A 19,979-nucleotide genomic window follows, 5' to 3' on the forward strand; every position below is an offset into this window, starting at 1 on the left:
GAATGCGGCCGCTAGACTGGTGACTGGGAGCGGCCGCCGAGACCACATAACACCGGTCCTGAAAGACCTACATTGGCTCCCAGTACGTTTCCGAGCACAATTCAAAGTGTTGGTGTTGACCTTTAAAGCCCTAAACGGCCTCGGTCCGTTATACCTGAAGGAGCGTCTCCACCCCCATCGTTCTGCCCGGACACTGAGGTCCAGCTCCGAGGGCCTTCTGGCGGTTCCCTCACTACGAGAAGCCAAGTTACAGGGAACCAGGCAGAGGGCCTTCTCGGTAGTGGCACCCACCCTGTGGAATGCCCTCCCACTAGAGGTCAAAGAGAACAACAATTACCAGACCTTTAGAAGGCATCTCAAGGCAGCCCTGTTTAGGGAAGCTTTTAATGTTTGATGGATTTCTGTATTTTAATGTTTGATGGATTTCTGTATTTTAGAATTTCTGTTTTGTTGGAAGCCGCCCAGAGTGGCTGGGGGAACCCGGCCAGATGGGCGGGGTATAAATAATAAATTATTATTATTATTATTATTATTACATGCTGCGGTAAGATCTGGGCTGGGTTACTGCCATGCACTCTGCATGAGTTTGCTTTTGAATAGCATTTGGAAAGTTCATCCAGTCCCGAATTAGGCTTCTAACAAGGACTAGGCCTTTGCTCTTACGCCAAGAGAACAGCACCAGCTTCCCAGTTCGTTTACATGTTGAATGCTTATGTTAAACTTTCATACTCTACGCTAGCGGAAGTCAAGAAAGCATACCAGGATCTCCTGGTAGATCTCTTGAGTGATTTACAGTAGGTTTTGCGGAGTTTCTGACTCCCAACTGTTTTAACAGTAACAACGGTGAAGAGGCTCTCCCTCCTCTTCTCCACTCAGGTTGCTGGTATGAGGGGAGTTTAGGAAGAAACCAGGAGTGGGTTTTGTGTGAGCTCGGCACAGCCAGCCTTTTGGTAAAGTGGGGTGGAGCAAACTGCTTTGGTGTTAGATCTGGACTCCCCCGGGAGAGGTGATGGATCCATCCATTGGCTTCCTCCACACTGAGTCAACAGTGTGATGTAGCAGCTAAAAAAGCCAATGCAATTCTGGGCTGCATCAATAGGAGTATAGCATCTAGATCAGGCATCCCCAAACTGCGGCCCTCCAGATGTTTTGGCCTACAACTCCCATGATCCCTAGCTAACAGGACCAGTGGTCAGGGATGATGGGAATTTTAGTCCAAAACATCTGGAGGGCTGAAGTTTGGGGATGCCTGATCTAGATCAAGGGAAGTAATAGTACCACTGTATTCTGCTCTGGTCAGACCTCACCTGGAGTACTGTGTCCAGTTCTGGGCACCACAGTTCAAGAAGGATACTGACAAGCTAGAACTTGTCCAGAGGAGGGCAACCAAAATGGTCAAAGGCCTGGAAACGATGCCTTATGAGGAACGGCTTAGGGAGCTGGGTATGTTTAGCCTGGAGAAGAGAAGGTTAAGGGGTGGTATGATAGCCATGTTCAAATACTGTATATAAAAGGATGTCATATAGAGGAGGGAGAAAGGTTGTTTTCTGCTGCTCCAGATAAGCGGACACGGAGCAATGGATTCAAACTACAAGAAAGAAGATTCCACCTAAACATTAGGAAGAACTTCCTGACAGTAAGAGCTGTTCGGCAGTGGAATTTGCTACCAAGGAGTGTGGTGGAGTCTCCTTCTTTGGAGGTCTTTAAGCAGAGGCTTGACAGGCATATGCCAAGAAGGGTTTGATGGTGTTTCCTGCTTGGCAGGGGGTTGGACTGGATGGCCCTTGTGGTCTCTTCCAACTATGATTCTATGACTCCTTTTGGAGCATTGTGCTGTTACAACTTCAGTGTGATTTTAAAAATGGAGACCCACAAGGAAGGAAGGGCCACAATAGGGGCATGGCACAGTGCGGTGCTGGCGTGGGTGAGGGTGTCATGAGCAGGGAAGCCCAAATACTGAAACAAGGGCCTCCCTGATCCATTATTCACAATGGTCTCTTGCCTCTCATGTCACCCATTCCTTTTTTTACGTTCTGAATTGGTTCGGAAGAAGCCTTGATGCAAGGAGAGTTGGGAGCGTTGGTTTTTATCTGTAAACGCCCTTCCAATCCACACCTGGACAAGACTAGTTTCTGTGAGAGGTGTACTCAAAAACCGTCAAAATGAAATATGTCGCCATTTTACCAGCCATCTACTCGGCCGCAACCATTTGAGTCTAACCTGCATCTCAAATTGGGCTGTGATCCTCATGCCCCTTAAAAACCTGGTTGTTTTTGGCTTTTTATTGAACCAGCTCAGTTCTCAGTGCTTCTAAGGAGACCAGCAGCCCTAAGCCATGTCTACTCAGGAGCAAGACCACCAATTTCAGTGGAATTTGCGCCTTGAAGTTCTAAGTATAAAAGGAACAAAAAAGAGGAGATCTCACAAGCCTCAAGTCCTATTCTACAAGGTCTGGATTCTAGGACATTTCCCCCCAATTTTTGTCTTTGGATAGAGCCTTGCTGTGTCACGTAAGGGCTTAGGTTTACAAATAATTCCCTTTCCTGTAGGTGGGGAGGGACGGGACAATAGTGGTTTGCCTGGTGGGGCAGAGCCACAGTGCCCAATTGCACTGTGGCAGCTCCATCGCTTGTGCGCTGACTTACTTCCACAGAAAGAAGAAACTACAGAGGGGTAGCCAATGTGGTACCTTGCAGGTGTTGTTGGACTACAACTCCCATGATCCCTGACCATTGGCCATTATGCTAAGTGAGGCTGCTGGGAGTTATAGTCCAACAACATTTGGGGAGCTGCTCCTGTATCCAGTCACAAACCAAAACCCCTGCATGAGAGCTACATTATTATTATTATTAAGCTCCTAGGTTGCATCATTTGTCTCCAAACTTGAAATCCGTGAACACTTGAAGAAATTAAATTTAAATTGTGCCCTGTATTTCTAGATATGACCGTTCTGAATTTCTAAACTGTTAGGTTGCGATGGAGGGGGAGAAGGGACGTTGTGAGAGAACCTTTGTCTCGATGAATGGTCCATGAGCAAGTAATCTCCGCAAAAGATAATCACCCATTTTGTGTTAAGCCGTGGAGAGGGAGGGTCCGCCTTTGTTGCGTTACCCTGAAGCATGCTGCAGGCAACACTTAAAGAAGGAAAAGGTTCACTGTGAGAGATGGAAAGTAATTGACCACCATTTAGTTATTTTTAGCACTTGAATCCACGACCCCTTTGGAAAGGGAACTGTAGAACAACAATAAAAAATAATGATTGGCAATATGTACATCTTGAGACTTTCCGCCTTCTAGATCCAAATTCATACTCAGATTTGGTTTATAACTTAAATTAAAGGAATATGGTTATATGGTGCACTTAATTTGGGAGTAAGTCAGTAGGCCTTCTAAATATATGTGTACAGGTATAGGTTTGTTTGGGCTGCGTACATTTATTTCCTTGTGTGTTGTAAGTCCTTCGTTTCTTTCAACTTCAAATGGCTTTTAAAGATGTTCTCTCCCCCACCAGTTTACCTAGAGAGAAACTAGGGGTCGGCCTTGAACTTGTGCTCTTTGCTCTTTAAAGAGGTTTCAGTCTTGCAGATTCAAGGTGATCCCAGTCTTTGTCCAGGTAAACATGGAATTTTATGGCGAGGGTGAGGCAGGGGAAAGATCATATAAACCCGAGTTCTCTTCTAGTCGGTCTCCTGCTCACAGTTCTGAAGAGTGAGCAGTAACTCCTGGGTAGCTCCCAAGATTCGGTTCTCCCAAATTCATGGATGGGGAACCTCAGATGACCATGGCTGTAATATGTCCTTGAACTCTGATAATGCCTCCTGCTTGCCTGAATGGAGGATGAAGAGGTGTGTGTGAGAGAGTGTGTGTGTAGAAGCTGAGCTGTCAAGGGTGTTTCCAACCCAAAGAAATGCACACGGCACATACAGTGGTACCTCGCAAGGCGAATGCCCTGCAAGACGAATTTTTCGCAAGACGAATTGACTCGTGGAACGAATTAAATTCGTCTTGCGAGGCACCACTGTAGCTAACTCTCTATTGTCAAAGATAACATAGTAGCTTCTATAGCTCTGGAACCCTGTGCACACTGATCTAGCATCTACGTATCTATTCCCAGATCCATGCTTTCTGGCGCAGTTGCAGCAACCAGGGACCTCGCGCCCTCCACCAATTTATGTACCTTCCCCCGACAGGCTGCACACATGCAGCCGGAAACTATGCCTGCATAGAAACTTCCTCTGCTCTTCGCTTTTCATTCCCCTCCTTGTTCTGGGAGACAGTGGTGCAGGAGAGGGTGGTGAAGCACCTGGCCCTTCACTTGCCTGACCTACCTTTTCCTCTGACCCATCCTGTGCTCCATTCTTCAGCTCTGAAGCTTCTCCTGCCTCTGACTCTTGCCTCCTGGATGGTACAGTTCCCTGCAAATCACTGACCCCGTCTCCCAAATCAGACTGCAGCCTGCTTTCCCCCTGTGTACCCTCATCAGTGTCCTGTCAGTCTATCACACTAGCCTACTGTACAAAGTAAAATTCAGAGTTCCTTCAATACAGGAGGTAGAATTGTACACGTACATAACTGTGTTGGGGGTGTCTTATTACATGTATATATTTTTCATTTTTGCTTTGCTATCTGGTTTGCTTTGCTAATACAGTGGTACCTCAGGTTAAGTACTTAATTGGTTCCGAAAGTCCGTACTTAACCTGAAGCGTACTTAACTTGAAGTGAACTTTCCCATTGAAAGTAATAGAAAGTGGATTAATCCGTTCCAGACGATGAAAAACACCCCCTAAAACAGCAATTTAACATGAATTTTACTGTCTAACGAGACCATTGATCCATGAAACGAAGGCAATAATCAATGTACTATACTATAAAATAAATAAGACAGTATTGTAGATGAAAAAAATTAACATTGACTGTACCTAGCAAATTATGTGTAGAAAGGAAATTTATAAATTATTCAGTTCTCTTGGGGAAATCACACAAGATAAAACCTTAGAAGGAAAGGGGAATCCCCACCCCAATGGAAAATGCCCTGTCATTAGCAATAGAAGTTTAGATCAGCCCCCTCAAAAAATAAATAAAAAAATAAGGCTCTATAGTTTTGAAAAGGATCTTTGCTTTATTCACATGTAGAAATCCCTTGGTCTAGAAATGTCCACATTTGTGTTAATTCATTGGTCTTGGTTAGCAGAGAAGAAGCAGTGCCATATATACTTTGGAAAGCACAGGGATATAATTGTGCCAGTTCCCCCACCTAAGTTCTGCAAAAGTGTCAAACCTGGCACCTCATCTCCTCCAAATTTTCCTGCACGCCCTCAGGCGCTGTGTATTTGGCATTGCTTGTGACTGTAAACTATAACAGAAGAAGGAAAATTTTAGCACACTTTCCATATTTTCTGGGGATTATGTACTTCTTTCATTTGTTAATACTGAAATGTGGGGAGTGGAGGAAGAGGTTATGAATCCAAATGAGGGCTGCTGTTCTACTTGAGAGTAAACCTAATTGAATTCATTGGGACTTAGGAGTAGGCAGGTATAGAATTGCACCTTTGGAGTGTTTGGTAATGTACGCTTGGCACACCTCAAAGGTGCCAAGAACGCCACTTATTTCAAGAACCACAGTTGACTGAAACTTTTGTCTCAAGCTGTGCAAACAAAATGTATGTTGTTCCAGTTTCTTTTTTTTAATGAGCAAATGTTATTTGGGATAGTGAAATCCAGGAAGGGAAGAAATCAGTTCCTACCTATATATTTTATTTAGGTTTCTGTACTTTAAATATGTTACACGCTTGAATTGAATGTGACATCAGAGAACAGGATTTGATCATTTTTGAGGTGAAAGAGATTTTATAGTCAAGTGTATGACCGAGGCTGGAGTGTGCTGTTAGTTTCATTGCATTCTTCTGAATTTACAAGCTTGGTAATACAATATTTATTGGACTGGTTGTTACAAAAGTACAAGCTTTTGCATTTCACAAACCTCTTTTCCAGGTATAGAATGGGAAATTTTGTCTATAAATGAAAAGGGATGCCAACTTCTTCATATGAATTGGTGTTGAGAGTAGGTTAAAGGTGTGCAGCCAGTCTTTTGGCTGGTAGATTTCAACACATATTAACCCTGCTCAGTTGGAGGACCATGGAAAACAATTTCTTCTCCCCCTTCACCTTGTCCTTGATGCGTGGTCTCTGTGCACACACTGGCTTGGTTCACACATAGCAATAAACCATGGTTTATTAAACTGTGACTTACTAGTGATACCCTGCCCAGCACCTTACCATCAACAAACCTCAATCTCAAGACATGGCTTGCTGCCAGCTTACAAGCCTTTGTCAGGTTTAAGTATGGCTTGGTGTTACATATGAACCTAGCACCCTTAATCATGGTTTGTTTAACCACCGCACCTCAGAAGCTCACCACGCCTCAAAGGCAAGACGCATGAGCTGTTGGAGAATGAACAGCACTTAGAGCAACAACAAAAAACCAAGCTATGGCTTGTGTGCAACAACTCATGGTTTGTTAAGCAAACCATGGCTTAAGGAAACCACAGTTTAGGATGAAGACTGAACCAGGCCACTGTGTCCATGTTGTAGAGCTTGGACAACCATTCAACCCCTGTCAAATCAACTGCCAAACAGCCAAGCTTGTGTCAATTATCTCCCTCAAGAGCACACTCACATCTTTAAAAGGTAACTTGATAAATGGCTCAGTTAGTGATTGTATTAAGGTGCCAGAAGCACTCTTGATTTGCTGTTTTCCAGAGAGTAGTCCTGGTGTTGGAACCATGGTAAACATTTTGCCATACTGCCAACTCCCTTGTGTTTCTGTAATGTTAACATGCAGAATATAATCTTGCACAAAATTGGAAATTTGTCTTGCTGGTTGGCCTGCCCATGCTTGCTGCCACTTTGCTCTCTAAGCTAAAGCCTAGGAGGACAGAGTACGGAGTGGAAATGGCAAACACTAAAGAAGCGCTTCTGCTTCCACCGCTTTGCAAGACTCCTGGAAAGAAGTTCAGGTTGTTTAATTGTATCACAAATGTAAAAGAAAAGGTCAGTTTGAGAACTGTACATTAAAGCAAAACAATACCAGTAAAATTATACCATTTCGTTTCCAGGACAAGAAATGGTGTGAGTCTTTCAGCAACTCGCTTCTTAGACAAGAAAAGGGAAGGGTAACACCCTGGGAAACTGGGTATGAATTCCTGTGATTCTTATTTAGGCAAGACATAGTTGGGAGTTTTCTACTTGGCCGGCAAGTCGACTGTTTATTAGCAAAAATTCCCATGAAGTATCATTTTGTTTTGCTCGTTTTCAGTTCCAGTACGGAAAAAATATATAGATGATCCCTGTGTTTTCACCCCCTCTCTGCCCACTTTGTGAACACACTGATCTTGTTATCTCCAGGCTCACCCTTGAACTCCTGTAACCTTCTTTTCTCTGGCTGTCCTTTATCATCTCTCAGTCTTCTCACCTCTGTCCAAAACTCCCTCCTCCAAAAAAACTCATTGCTTCTCATTGCTCTGATCAGGTGATGCACCTCCTTCAGTCCCTGCTTTAGCTTTCCGTCACCTTCTGGATCTGTCATGAATTCTGTTCTCACCTTTTGAGGACACTTTGGGTGGTATTTCCCTGTCCTACCCACTGAGACTCCCTTATTCAAGTAAAAAACAGTACAGGCTCAGCAGGAGTTCAAGAACAGGGCAGGAAGCTCAGAATCAGACAGAAGCAATGAAGATGTCCCAACAAGGTTTCCATGCCCGCCTCGCCGAGCTTTTAAAGACAAGGCATAGTGTGCTCACTTGCAAGTCTTGCTCGCCTTGCAGGATTGTGTAGGTAGTGGGCCTGCTCCTATGACGGTGGCTTCTGGTTTTAGGTGACAAGACTGCACCCTCCTGTTCAGTCACTTCTACCTTCCTCCTTCATCTGCTCAAAGCCCACCTCAGCCTCCACTGAGGCTCTCTGCTCTGCGGGAAGGTCAGGGACGAGAACCACCATCCCTGCTCCCCTTTCCAAAGCAGCTGAAGTTGGGGCGGATCCCTCTCCCTCTGACCCACTTCCTCATCATTCAGTCTCATTCCCCAATCACCTATTCCTTTCTCCCACTGCTGCATCAGAGACTGCCAGCCCAAACCCAGATCTCAACAGCTCTGTGGGGTTCATGGCATGAATCTCAATTGCCACATTTTCTTAAAAGTGATCCTCATTTTGTAATTTAGCATTACAGATACTGTACCTCTCCTCTCTGCCCCCCTCCCTACTTCCCTGACTTTCATCTCTGCTGTTGGAATTTCAGATAGAAAGCTCTCCTGAGCAGGGATTGCTTTTGTCCTCCCCACTCCTCCAGCCTGTGTGTGTGTGTGTGCCCCTGAAAAGTGCCATGTATATTTATATGTTAGATCAAAAATAAACAATACTTTACAGAGAGTGCTGGAGGTTATTATCTGGTGTGGCAGTAATAGGCAAGGCCAAGAGCGACTGTTCCCCAAGCAGCGGTGATTTCTGTTTCTGTTTTATCCCCTATTCAGAAAGTGCATTTTGTATAAGGCACCAGGGCAGTGGGAATAAAGAGAGCTCTCCTCGCATATATGACTTCACAACAATCAGGGCTGTACTTTGCAAATGCAGCTAGCTAGCTTCTGAAAAGATTTCCAGTCCCGAAATGCGCCACTGAATGCTTATGTTGCTCTGCCGGTGTTGGTGTGATTATCCCTTAGGATGTCAGACCCTCCTGAACAAAAGTTTGATCTGGTATTGCACCATTTACTGGGATGGTAAGTTAGTCTGATCTGGTTTTAAACCATTTGCTGGGGTGGTATGTTACCTATGGTTTGCATGTTCCAACTATTTTTGTGTTATGTTTTTGCTTTTTTTAATATTTTAGTTGCTATGTAGATCATTAGATTGCAAAGTCACAATACACATATTTTAAGAAATAGATATTAGCATGAATAGATAACATGGATTTTAAAAGAGTCAACTTAGATGTGCTTACCTGGAAGTTGAACTGGTTGGGAATGGCATTCAAGAAAAACTTGCATTGGATTGATCAATTAATATATTTGTTCCTGAAAAATCAGGAACTAATAATTTCTTACAGAATTTATAATATGTTGTGTGTAGATTGTGTGTCCGAGACAGAGAGGAAAGAGAAGCCATAAATGAATCTTGGATCTGGAAAAGATTATTGGATAGGGGAAATGTGTGCCTTATCATTTATGATTGATTTGACGTTCCTGCATTGCAGAGGGTTGGACTGGATGATCCTTGGGGTACCTTCCAACTTTACAGTTCTATGTTTCTATTATTCTAATCCTAACCCTTAAATGAAGCTTAAGATGTGCTTGATAATGAGGCCAATTTAGAGGAGAATAGGAAATTGTATTAAGGATTATTGCTTATAATATGAGGTGTAACTCTAAAAGGAGGCTTCTGTAATGTTAATTCCTGCGGGGTCTTTTTGTATATTTTTCTTGACTCCGAACATGTTGGAGATATATCAACATGAAGGAGCTGTTTCATTATAGAATATCAAAAAAGTGGCAAAATTTCCCTGTGTTCGTCTATTAGACATTTTTTTGTTTTCTGTTGTCTGCTTTAAACAAAAAACTATTTACTTAAATATGGTTCCCTGCCTAACCAGCAGCCAAGATAGCTAACAAAATCCAATATAAACAAATATAAAACCACAACAAGCTTGCTAAAAATATAAAAAAGCAAACAGCCAAGCGAAAAGAAAGCAGCAGGAAAACACAACAGTCTGCGTAGTACTGAGCTCACTTGCATTATCCTTCGAATGCCATCCAAAATAGCCAACTTGCTCAAGGACCAGTAATGATAGGTCAGTGGAGGGTGTTCCACAATTGTGGTGCCATGACCCAAAAGGCTCTGTATAATCCACTCATCAGACGTCGTATGATGGAGGGGCATGGAGAAGGGTCTCTGGTGTATCCCGAGTAGTCTGGCTCACCCTAACACCATTAGAATTGGGGTGGCCCTCCAGATGTTTATAGCCCCCACCCCCATCATGCCTGATCATTGACCACACTGGTGGGGGTGGGGCTGGTGGAAGTTGGATTCCTAACACCTGGAGGGACAAAGTTTCTCCATCTCTGCATTAGAATGAAACCTTCAAGTTTCTGCCATTCCAAAAAAACAAAACCCCAGAAATCCACAAAACATGATTGGACATACGTATGCATGTGTATATATTGCATGAGGTTTTTTTTCAAGGAAACAAATTGGGTCAGATAGAAATGAAATATAAAAATTATACAGTCAGTTTAGTAATGTACAGTATATTACTATAGGGATATCAGACAAGTTTAAGGCTGCATATTGTCTTGAAAGTTAAGTTTGACTGAAATGACAGGGAATTACAAAATTGTGCTTGGGAATTGGGGACTAAGCTGTTTTATAAAGAACATTAAATAACTGAAAAGAGATAATGCAGAAAAATATCATTGTATTGTTGGCGTAATGGGGAAATGAAATTGTAAATCATGGTAAGAAAACACCGGTAAGTCTTGTGAGCTTCTGTTGTGATCTTTAGCTACAGATAAAGACGTGTTGGTTCGGTAGGCATTTGTTTTAATCGAAAAGACATTGCATCTTGGAAAAGGAGCTTTCAGCACAGTGCTTCGCTTGCTTTCTGCAGATATCCTGTCTGCAGATATCCTGTCTGTAGAAAATAAAAGCAAATCTATTGTTTTACCTTCTGCATGCATGTAGAAACCCCAGAGCTAGAAATGGAGGAATCCTTTGCAGATGGAAGGTTAGCCCTGTAGATCAATTTGAGTCCTTTGGGGGAAAGGGCAGGATATAAATTGAATAAAATTAATAAAGATTGCCTGTACAGAAATAATGCTACTGCGGCAATACAGTGCCGATAGTCAGGGATGCAAAGGTGAATGCCTGGTAATGCTGGACAGACCTCACGAAGAACAGTGTCCCCAGCATTGCGGCAGCCTGTTGAGCTTGCATTTGAGTCCTGTAGTTGCCTTTGAAGTGACAGCTTTTATTGACTTGCAGAAAGGCTTATTTAGAAGGAAGAGCACCAGTGTGTCACCAGAAATTGTATCTTTGCATGCCTGCTCAGAAATAAACTGTTTTACTTCTCCCAAGCCATCACATACCAAGGTGTTGACCAAGCAGTGTGCTGAGACCATTCTCTGATTCTCTCTCTCACCTGCATGGCAGGTGTGGCCTCCCAACAGCAACATCTCCACCAATAACTGGTAGCAGCAAGCAATGTTAGAAATTAACCAGGTGCATTTTGCTGCTGGCATAGGTTCAGTTATGACCTACAGTACATGGAGATTTCTGGGCGCCAGTTTGGCAACCACAGTTTAACAACCTCTGCCTTAGCTCATAGTACAGTATATTCCTGCGTATAAGACTACTTTTTAACCCAGGAAAATCTTCTCAAAAGTCGGGGGTCGTCTTATACGCTGGGTCGTATTTCTTATATGGCAAGTATATCTCAAACTCTATATTTTGACTGGAAAAGTTGGGGGTCGTCTTATACGCCCAGTCGTCTTATACGCCGGAATATACAGTAAATACCATTTCCGTTTACACTGTGTGTGTTTCTCCTTCTTGCATGCTGGGACAAGTGAATTGTTGCAAGAGCAAGCCACAGTCAAGCAGTGCAGTTGAGATAGAATTGTAGTGTTGCAAGGGACCCCAAGGGTCAACTGACCCAACCCCCTGGTGAACAGACGTTCAGTTTCAGCGATCGTAACCTAGGTTTAAGGTGATGTTTGGCGCCTAGCTTCTATATCTGAGTTTCTAACACTGGTGGTGAGGTGGCTGGGGGGGTCTGCACTGTGTGAGCAAACCAGGGAGCCGATCCAGTGCTCCTGCCTGTGTCCACACAGCGCTGATCTCTCTACCACCTCTCCCAGTAAGGAGTAGCAATGCCGCTGCTGGAAAGCCAAATGTGTGCTGCTGACCCTCCCCACTAGCTGCCCCTGCATGTATGCAAAAAACGAGCAAAAGCAAACAAGAAAACCTCAAAACAATATTAGGACAAAAGAAATAAGAGAGGAACAAATCAAAATAGGATCACAGGCGTTATTGTGTAGCCACATTCTTCATTCTGCTGCTGCTGCTCTGCCAGGGAGTGTTTGGGAGGACTGCTCCCCCTGAAGCCCACTTCCACCTGGGGCTTGGGGCGGGTCCCCCACTCCTCCACAGCTTTTGAGGCTCCTGGGAGGCCTGGAACATCACTGCTGCTGTGAGTACTGGAAGGACTGCTCCCCCTGAAGCCCACTTCCACCTTGGGCTTGGGGCGGGTCCCCCACTCCACCACAGCTTTTAAGGCTCCTGGGAGGCCTGGAACATTGCTGCTGCTGCTGCTGCTCTGCCAGGGAGTGTTTGGGAGGACTGCTCCCCCTGAAGCCCACTTCCACCTGGGGCTTGGGGCGGGTCCCCCACTCCTCCACAGCTTTTGAGGCTCCTGGGAGGCCTGGAACATCACTGCTGCTGTGAGTCCTGGAAGGACTGCTCCCCCTGAAGCCCACTTCCACCTTGGGCCCGGGGGCGGGACCCATACTCTACCACAGCTTTAAGGCTCCTAGGAGGCCTGAAACAGTGCTGCTGCTGCTTTTCTTGTAATTCTGATGTGTTTGTAACTTTTATTGTTTTTTGTTTTTGTTGTTTATCGTTTAGTTTGTTAGTTTGTTTTCTGTATTGGTTTTAAATTTGATTTTAAGGGGAGGGGTTAATTTTAGTTTGTAATTTTTTGTCTTTGTATTGTTTTATTGTATTAGTTTGTTTTCTGTATTGGTTTTAAATTTGATTTTAAGGGGAGGGGTCAATTTTAGTTTGTAATTTTCTGTCTTTGTATTGTTTTACTGTATTTTTTGATTTACATAGGTTTTAGGGAGGGATTTTTAGTTGGGTGTGGGAATCTGTTAAATTTTAGTGTATTTGTAATTTTTATTGTTTTATTGTGTTTTTTGTGTTTTTCTTTTGTTCTGTTCTTTGCTGTTTTTTACAGAGGTTTTATTTTGTTTTTAAGGGGAGGGGTCAGGGCTGCCCGGGAGGGGGTCCCAGCAAGCAAAATGGCTGGGGCAGATTCCACAGGGGGTGATGCACTGGGACAACCGATCTCAGTGGTCACGGGTAGGAGGAGGAGTTACGCTAAGACCAGACCATGTCATTACCGAGGAGGCAGACTTAGTCGTTGTCTGAGGACTATCCCTGCCTCCGGGTCTGGTCCTGACCGGACGGATATTGGAATCAGCAAGGGATACCCACATGACCTGAAGGTGCTGCTGTGCAATGCCAGGTCGATGATGAATAAGACCACTGCCATTCACGACCTGATTGTGGATGGAGGATTTGACCTGGCATGTGTGACAGAGACCTGGTTGGATGAAGCCGATGGGCCCGTTCTTGGCGCTGCTTGTCCACCAGGTTTCTCTTATGCACAGCAACCCAGGCCATCTGGGCGGGGAGGGGGGGTTGCAGTGATTTTTAGGAAGTCATTAGTTTGCACCAGGCGTCCTATTGGTAAGACGGAGTTTTCTGAGTGCATGTTCTGGAAGTTGGGCAATAGGGGCAGTACAGGATTCCTTTTGGTGTACCGACCTCCCCGCTGCACCAAGGATTCCCTGCCCGAGCTGCTTCAGGTCGTGTCGGATGTGCTCCTGGAGACACCTAGCTTGGTTGTCTTAGGGGATTTTAACATCCATGCCGATATGACCTTACAAGGTGCCGCTCGGGACTTCGTGGAAAGCATGGCCACCATGGGGCTGTCCCTGAATAAGTCTGGCCCAACTCATAGCCGCGGACATGCCTTGGACTTGGTGTTTACCTCTATGGATGTTGGTGATCTGACATTAAGTAAAAGCGAAACAAAAGAAGTGCCATGGTCAGATCACTTTCTGGTGCAACTGGACTTCTCCACAACCCTTCCCCTCTACAGGAAGGTGGGACCGATTCGGATGGTCCGCCCCCGCTACTTAATGGATCCAATTGGCTTCCAGAGAGTGGTAGGGGATGTTTTATCCCATGTCAATGGCCTTTCAGCTGATTCCCTGGTGGCCCGCTGGAATGCGGAGTTAACCAGCGCTATTGACTGTCTGGCTCCGAAGCGCCCTCTCAGATTGCATGGAGCCCGGACAGCCCCGTGGTTTCCCTAGGCGCTGTGGGCGATGAAACAGTCGTTGAGACGGCTAGAGCGCCGGTGGCGGAAAACTCATTTTGAATCAGACCGGACACGGGCTAGAGCTCAACTTCGAGCCTACCAAGTGGCAATGGCGACGGCGAAGAGGACCTTCTTCACCGTCTACATCGCATCTGCAGAAAACAGCAGCAGGAGACTCTTCCAGGTGGTTCGCAATTTAGCGGAACCACCTGCTCCATCCGGGCCCAGTACGGGCCACATGATCTCCTGCAATGATTTTGCAAAGTTTTTTGCAGATAAAGTCGCTCTGATTCGGGAAGAGGTAGACTCCACCGTGGGAGCAGGGCTGGGGCGGGGGAGTGCTAGAGTCCTGTCTAGTCAAGTTTTGTGGGATCAATTTCAATCTGTTACCTCCGAGGATGTGGACAGGCTGCTTCGACGAGTGAAACCAACCACCTGTCTCCTTGATCCTTGCCCATCCTGGCTTATAAAAGCTAGCCGGGAAGGGCTGGGCGATGGGCTTCGCGGGTTGGTAAATGCTTCTCTCTATGAGGGAGCCTTCCCAGACCCGCTGAAAGAGGCGGTTATTAAACCGCTTCTTTAAAAACCATCTTTAGATCCGGCCAATATGGCCAACTATCGCCCAGTCTCGAATCTTCCATTCTTGGGCAAGGTGATTGAGCGAGTGGTTGCTGAACAACTTCAGGCACGCCTGGAAGAAGCGGACCATTTGGATCCCTTCCAGTCAGGATTCAGGCCTCATCATGGGACTGAAACTGCCTTGGTCGCACTGGTCGATGATCTCCGGCGGGCTAGGGACAAAGGTAAGAGCTGTTTCCTTGTTCTGCTGGATCTCTCAGCGGCTTTTGACACCATCGACCATAACATCCTTCTGGACCGTCTAGAGGGCTTGGGAGCTGGGGGCATTGTCATGCAGTGGTTCCGCTCCTTCCTCCTGGGCCGTGTTCAGAAAGTGGTGGTGGGGGATGAGTGTTCAGACCCCTGTGCTCTCACTTGTGGGGTGCCTCAGGGTTCTGTCCTCTCCCCCATGCTTTTTAACATCTATATGCAGCCGCTGGGAGAGATCATCAGGGGGTTTGGGCTGGGTGTCCATCAGTATGCTGATGATACCCACCTCTACCTCTCTTTTAAATCAGAACCAGTGAAGGCGGTGAAGGTCCTGTGTGAGTGCTTGGAGGCGGTTGGAGGATGGATGGCGGCTAACAGATTGAGATTGAATCCTGACAAGACAGAAGTACTGTTTGTGGGGGACAGGAGGCGGGCGAGTGTGGAGGACTCCCTGGTCCTGAATGGGGTAACTGTGCCCCTGAAAGACCAGGTGCGCAGCCTGGGAGTCATCTTAGACTCACAGCTGTCCATGGAGGCACAGGTCAACTCTGTGTCCAGGGCAGCTGTTTATCAGCTCCATCTGGTACGCAGGCTGAGTCCCTACCTGCCCACTGACTGTCTCTCCAGAGTGGTGCATGCTCTAGTTATCTCTCGCTTGGACTACTGCAATGCGCTCTACGTGGGGCTACCTTTGAAGGTGACCCGGAAACTACAACTAATCCAGAATGCGGCAGCTAGACTGGTGACTGGGAGCGGCCGCCGAGACCACATAACACCGGTCCTGAAAGACCTACATTGGCTCCCAGTACGTTTCCGAGCACAATTCAAAGTGTTGGTGTTGACCTTTAAAGCCCTAAACGGCCTCGGTCCGGTATACCTGAAGGAGCGTCTCCACCTCCATCGTTCTGCCCGGACACTGAGGTCCAGCTCCGAGGGCCTTCTGGCAGTTCCCTCACTACAAGAAGCCAAGTTACAGGGAACCAGGCAGAGGGCCTTCTCGGTAGTGGCACCCACCCTGTGGAATGCCCTCCCACTAGAGGTCAAAGAGAACAACAATTACCAGACCTTTAGAAGGCATCTCAAGGCAGCCCTGTTTAGGGAAGCTTTTAATGTTTAATGGATTTCTGTATTTTAATGTTTGATGGATTTCTGTATTTTAGAATTTCTGTTTTGTTGGAAGCCGCCCAGAGTGGCTGGGGGAACCCGGCCAGATGGGCGGGGTATAAATAATAAATTATTATTATTATTATTATTATTATTATTATTATTATTATTATTATTATTATTATTCAAAATCTGATGCATAAATTGCTGTTTTCTCATTATGTATTTCCCACGTTTAATCTCTAGGCATTTTCTAAAAATGAACAGAAGCAATTCTGAGTTGGAGAAGCTGAGCAGTGATTCTACAGAAAACCTCAGTCCTGCTTTCCAGGGAATCCACGTCACTTTCACCGCTGGCTCCACGGACAGTTTGAATTTGGACACAAATGCATTCAGCAATGGAGGTAGCTAAAAGTTGTATGTTAGTGTGGGGTTGTGGGGTTAATGTACAAAGCATGTTCTGTAAATTGTGACATATTGACCCAGTTTGCACATCACATTAAACCATAGTTAATGGTCTACTGTGAATATGGAGGTGGCTCCTGCCTTGCTGGCCCCTAATTGGTGCAACAAGCCATAATCCCCGTCTTTGTATTATATCTGATTGAGAGATTATTGACTGAGAGATTATGCTTTATTTCACTCAAAGAAACCACGATTAATAATATAAGTGAGTTTGCAGCAAACCATTAACTATGGTTTACTGTGTTGTATGAATGTAGCCAATAAACAGGCCCTGTAAAGCTGCATTTAGAATTTCACTTCCCCAGGGAAGCTTTACATGGTCTCTTCCTTTCACCTTTCAGGTGGGTATAAGCTGTCCTTAGTATCCATGATACTTTGCTGTTTTGAATGCCCATTTATTCGGCTCTGTTGCTAATGTGCCAAACTATCCCCAAACCAAATGGAACCTTTGAATGAATGACAGGACGTCATGACTACAAAAGCAGTCGTAGAACTTGAAAATAGATGGGCTGAATGTAGCTTAAATTCAAGGTGTCTGGCATTTCTTATGATGAAGTATCAGAGCACTTGGAGGACCATGCTTCCTGTGATGTCACCGAAATTAGGAGCAGGACTTGTGCCCTCTACAGGCAACGAGCTGCACTGCAAGGGCTAGCCATGGTGGCCAGCTATCAATCATATGATCAACAGGAAAGCCAGTAGCCATCCCTTGCACTATTTTTTTGTCTTAAGTGCTGCATGTGAATTGTCCTAACTTTTCAAATATCTTGGGCTTGTCCTACAATAAGGTACTACAAAGTAGGAAAAAAATAGTAAGTAATAAAATTCTCTGAGTCCTCACATAGCTTACCATGTTGCTTAAATATTTACCCTGTTCCAGCTTCGCTGCTCTTTGGCAGCCAGTGCCCAGTTCTGTGACAGAGAGCCAGGTTGTCTTCAGAAACGCTATGCAATGTTAACTCCACCTTCCAATAACATTCCTTTACTCAGTTGGATAGATTCATTCACAGCAGGGGATATACAGGTTACATTGTGCTTAGTTTGCAGAGCTTAGGTAATTGTAATAAAAGTCACTTTGGACTTCCCACTTCAGTGCTAAGGTTGCTAGTACCAGAACTTGATGGGTTTTAAAATGAGGAGTTAGGGATGCGCAAACATCCCGCTCTTTGACCCAAACATGAATTGCCTCCCCCTTTCCATCCAAACCACAAAACCCCTCAAGCGATTTGGGGTGGGTGGGTTTGATGATCGTAAAAACACCCAGGGAAGCCTGGTTCCCAACATGCTAGCGGAGAAAGGACTTCTCTCCTACGGCATTTATTTGCTGGCTGAAAAAGAGGGAGCTTCCCTTTCTCCATGGTGTCAGGAATAGGCTAGAAATAAAACAGCGAAGTTAACTCTTTAGTCAAAGAAACCAAAAGAGTGCAGGCCTAGTGATCATAGCAACTCTTCCCAGTAGGTCTTGCCCCAATGAGGATTGAAGGTCCTCACAATCTCTCCGCTCCCTAAGTCTCCTCCTCTGCCAGGTCCTTCCTAAGCAAACTCTAATCTCTCATTGCTCCACCTTCTTCATTCGTCTACATCAGTGTTTCTCAACCTTGGGTCCCCAACTGTTGCTGGACTGCAATTCCCATCATCCCTAGCTAGCAAGACCAGTAGTCAAGAGTGATGGGAGATGTAGGTCCAATAACAGCTGGGGACCCAAGGTTGAGAAACACTGCTCTACATGTTCTGGGGGACCTTGGAAGAGGTAAAGCCTGTTACCTCTTCAGCTTCCAACACCACCTCCTCTCAGTCTGCTCTCTCTTCTCCCTGTGGCCATTCATTGTCATCCCACCACCAATCCCCTGGCTCTGAGCCTTCTTCCCCATGGGGTTTCCTTGGGGGTTCCCCAGCTAGTGCCTCCCACCATTCCTCTGCATCCAGCCAGTCCACGGCATTGGTTAGCATTGAAACACAGTGTGTTCTGTGGGTGGGGAAGAAATTGGATTCAGTTCACATTTCATGGCAAATCTCCCAAACTTGCACTGCAGCCAAGCCATCCTTCAAAATCCACACTTCTCTGAATTTCCTGATGAAATTCTCCAACTAGATAATGTATAGGAAAAACATATTACGTTAAGAGAAATTGTTTGCACAGGTAGGATATTAGGCAAAGTTGCACACTGAAATGCTGACAAATTCTCACGAGGACTTAAAAAAGAAAATTGGCAAAGAGCTGCCAAAATGTGGAGAGCTAAACTTAAGATTGGAAAAGTAAGAAATGGACAGATTTGCAGAAGGTGACAAGGTAGCTTTTCCAGGTACCGATATTGCTAGCAACAGTGCTTCTTGGGCAAAGTGCCTTGCTTTCCCTGCATGGCCCGGAAGACTCTCCTCCATGCAAAGCAGGAGAAATAAAGGCACTCTGCCCAGAAAAGAAAGAAAGCTCCCGCTGGGCAGGGCATCTTTTCCCGCCCTGTTCTACAAAGAAGGGGAGGCTTGAGGGGAACCGCGCTTCCTGTCCCGATTTTGCTTGTAGAAATCAGATAGGGTTGTTTGCCTGTTCATCCCTAGTATATAGGGAACATGTCTGGCAGGATTTGTGGGCAAGATGATGAGACACACCATTTTGGGAGAGCTTGAGAACAAACCTTGTCATGCCTGGCATTAGCCTGGCATAAGCAAAGGCTTGTCAGGAGCTGCTCTTCTGCTTTTCAAAAGTCACTTATTTCAGTTTACAGGTGGCTAATGTAGGCGCTGTGGGTTAATCCACAGAGTCTAGGGCTTGCTGATCAGAAGGTCGGCGGTTCGAATCCCTGCAATGGGGTGAGCTCCCGTTGCTCGGTCCCAGCTCCTGCCCACCTAGCAGTTCGAAAGCACATCAAAGTGCAAGTAGATAAATAGGGACCGCTCCGGCGGGAAGGTAAACAGCATTTACGTGCGCTGCTCTGGTTCTCCAGAAGCAGCTTTGTCATGCTGGCCACATGATCCGGAAGCTGTCTGTGGACAAACGCTGGCTCCCTCGGCCTATAGAGCGAGATGAGAGCCGCAACCCCAGAGTTGGACACAACTGGACCTGATGGTCAGGGGCCCTTTAATGTAGGCGTACGCAACCAGATCACCTATTTTAAACACGTTGTGGCTTAATACCAGAGCAATGTGTGGTGTGCAGTGGATGGAAACTTGAACTGAGGAGACCTGGGACTCAGCTCTGAAACTTGCTGAATGACCTCCTCTGTCGGTCACTTCCCCTGAAGATAAACTAGACATGGTGATGATGGCAGGACTTAATCCAGGTCCAGCCTATTCCCTGTAAAGGCAAGGAGAAGCAGAACCCCAACTCATCTTTTTCCACCCAAAATCTCTCTGTCTCTTGGCAGGGGTCACATCCAGGCATGGACTTCCACAGAGGAGAAAAACAGCTTTTTAAAAGTGGTTTTGCGGTGAG

The 19,979-nt window shown here is 45.6% G+C and overlaps 1 protein-coding gene across 6 annotated transcripts in view; it reads left to right on the plus strand.

Moving 5' to 3' along the window:
* The window catches only part of PRAG1 (PEAK1 related, kinase-activating pseudokinase 1), a 97,337-nt gene that overhangs the window by 67,563 nt on the left and 9,795 nt on the right, over nucleotides 1–19,979 (plus strand). For all 6 annotated transcript variants that reach the window (XM_035140797.2, XM_035140796.2, XM_035140798.2 and 3 more), the window contains exon 4: nucleotides 16,331–16,488. In XM_035140797.2, the coding sequence (XP_034996688.2) occupies nucleotides 16,331–16,488 (158 nt within the window). The remainder of the gene's footprint in view (nucleotides 1–16,330; nucleotides 16,489–19,979) is intronic.

Source organism: Zootoca vivipara, chromosome 16 (genome assembly GCF_963506605.1).
Source record: "Zootoca vivipara chromosome 16, rZooViv1.1, whole genome shotgun sequence".
Classification (NCBI taxonomy): Eukaryota; Metazoa; Chordata; class Lepidosauria; order Squamata; family Lacertidae; genus Zootoca; species Zootoca vivipara.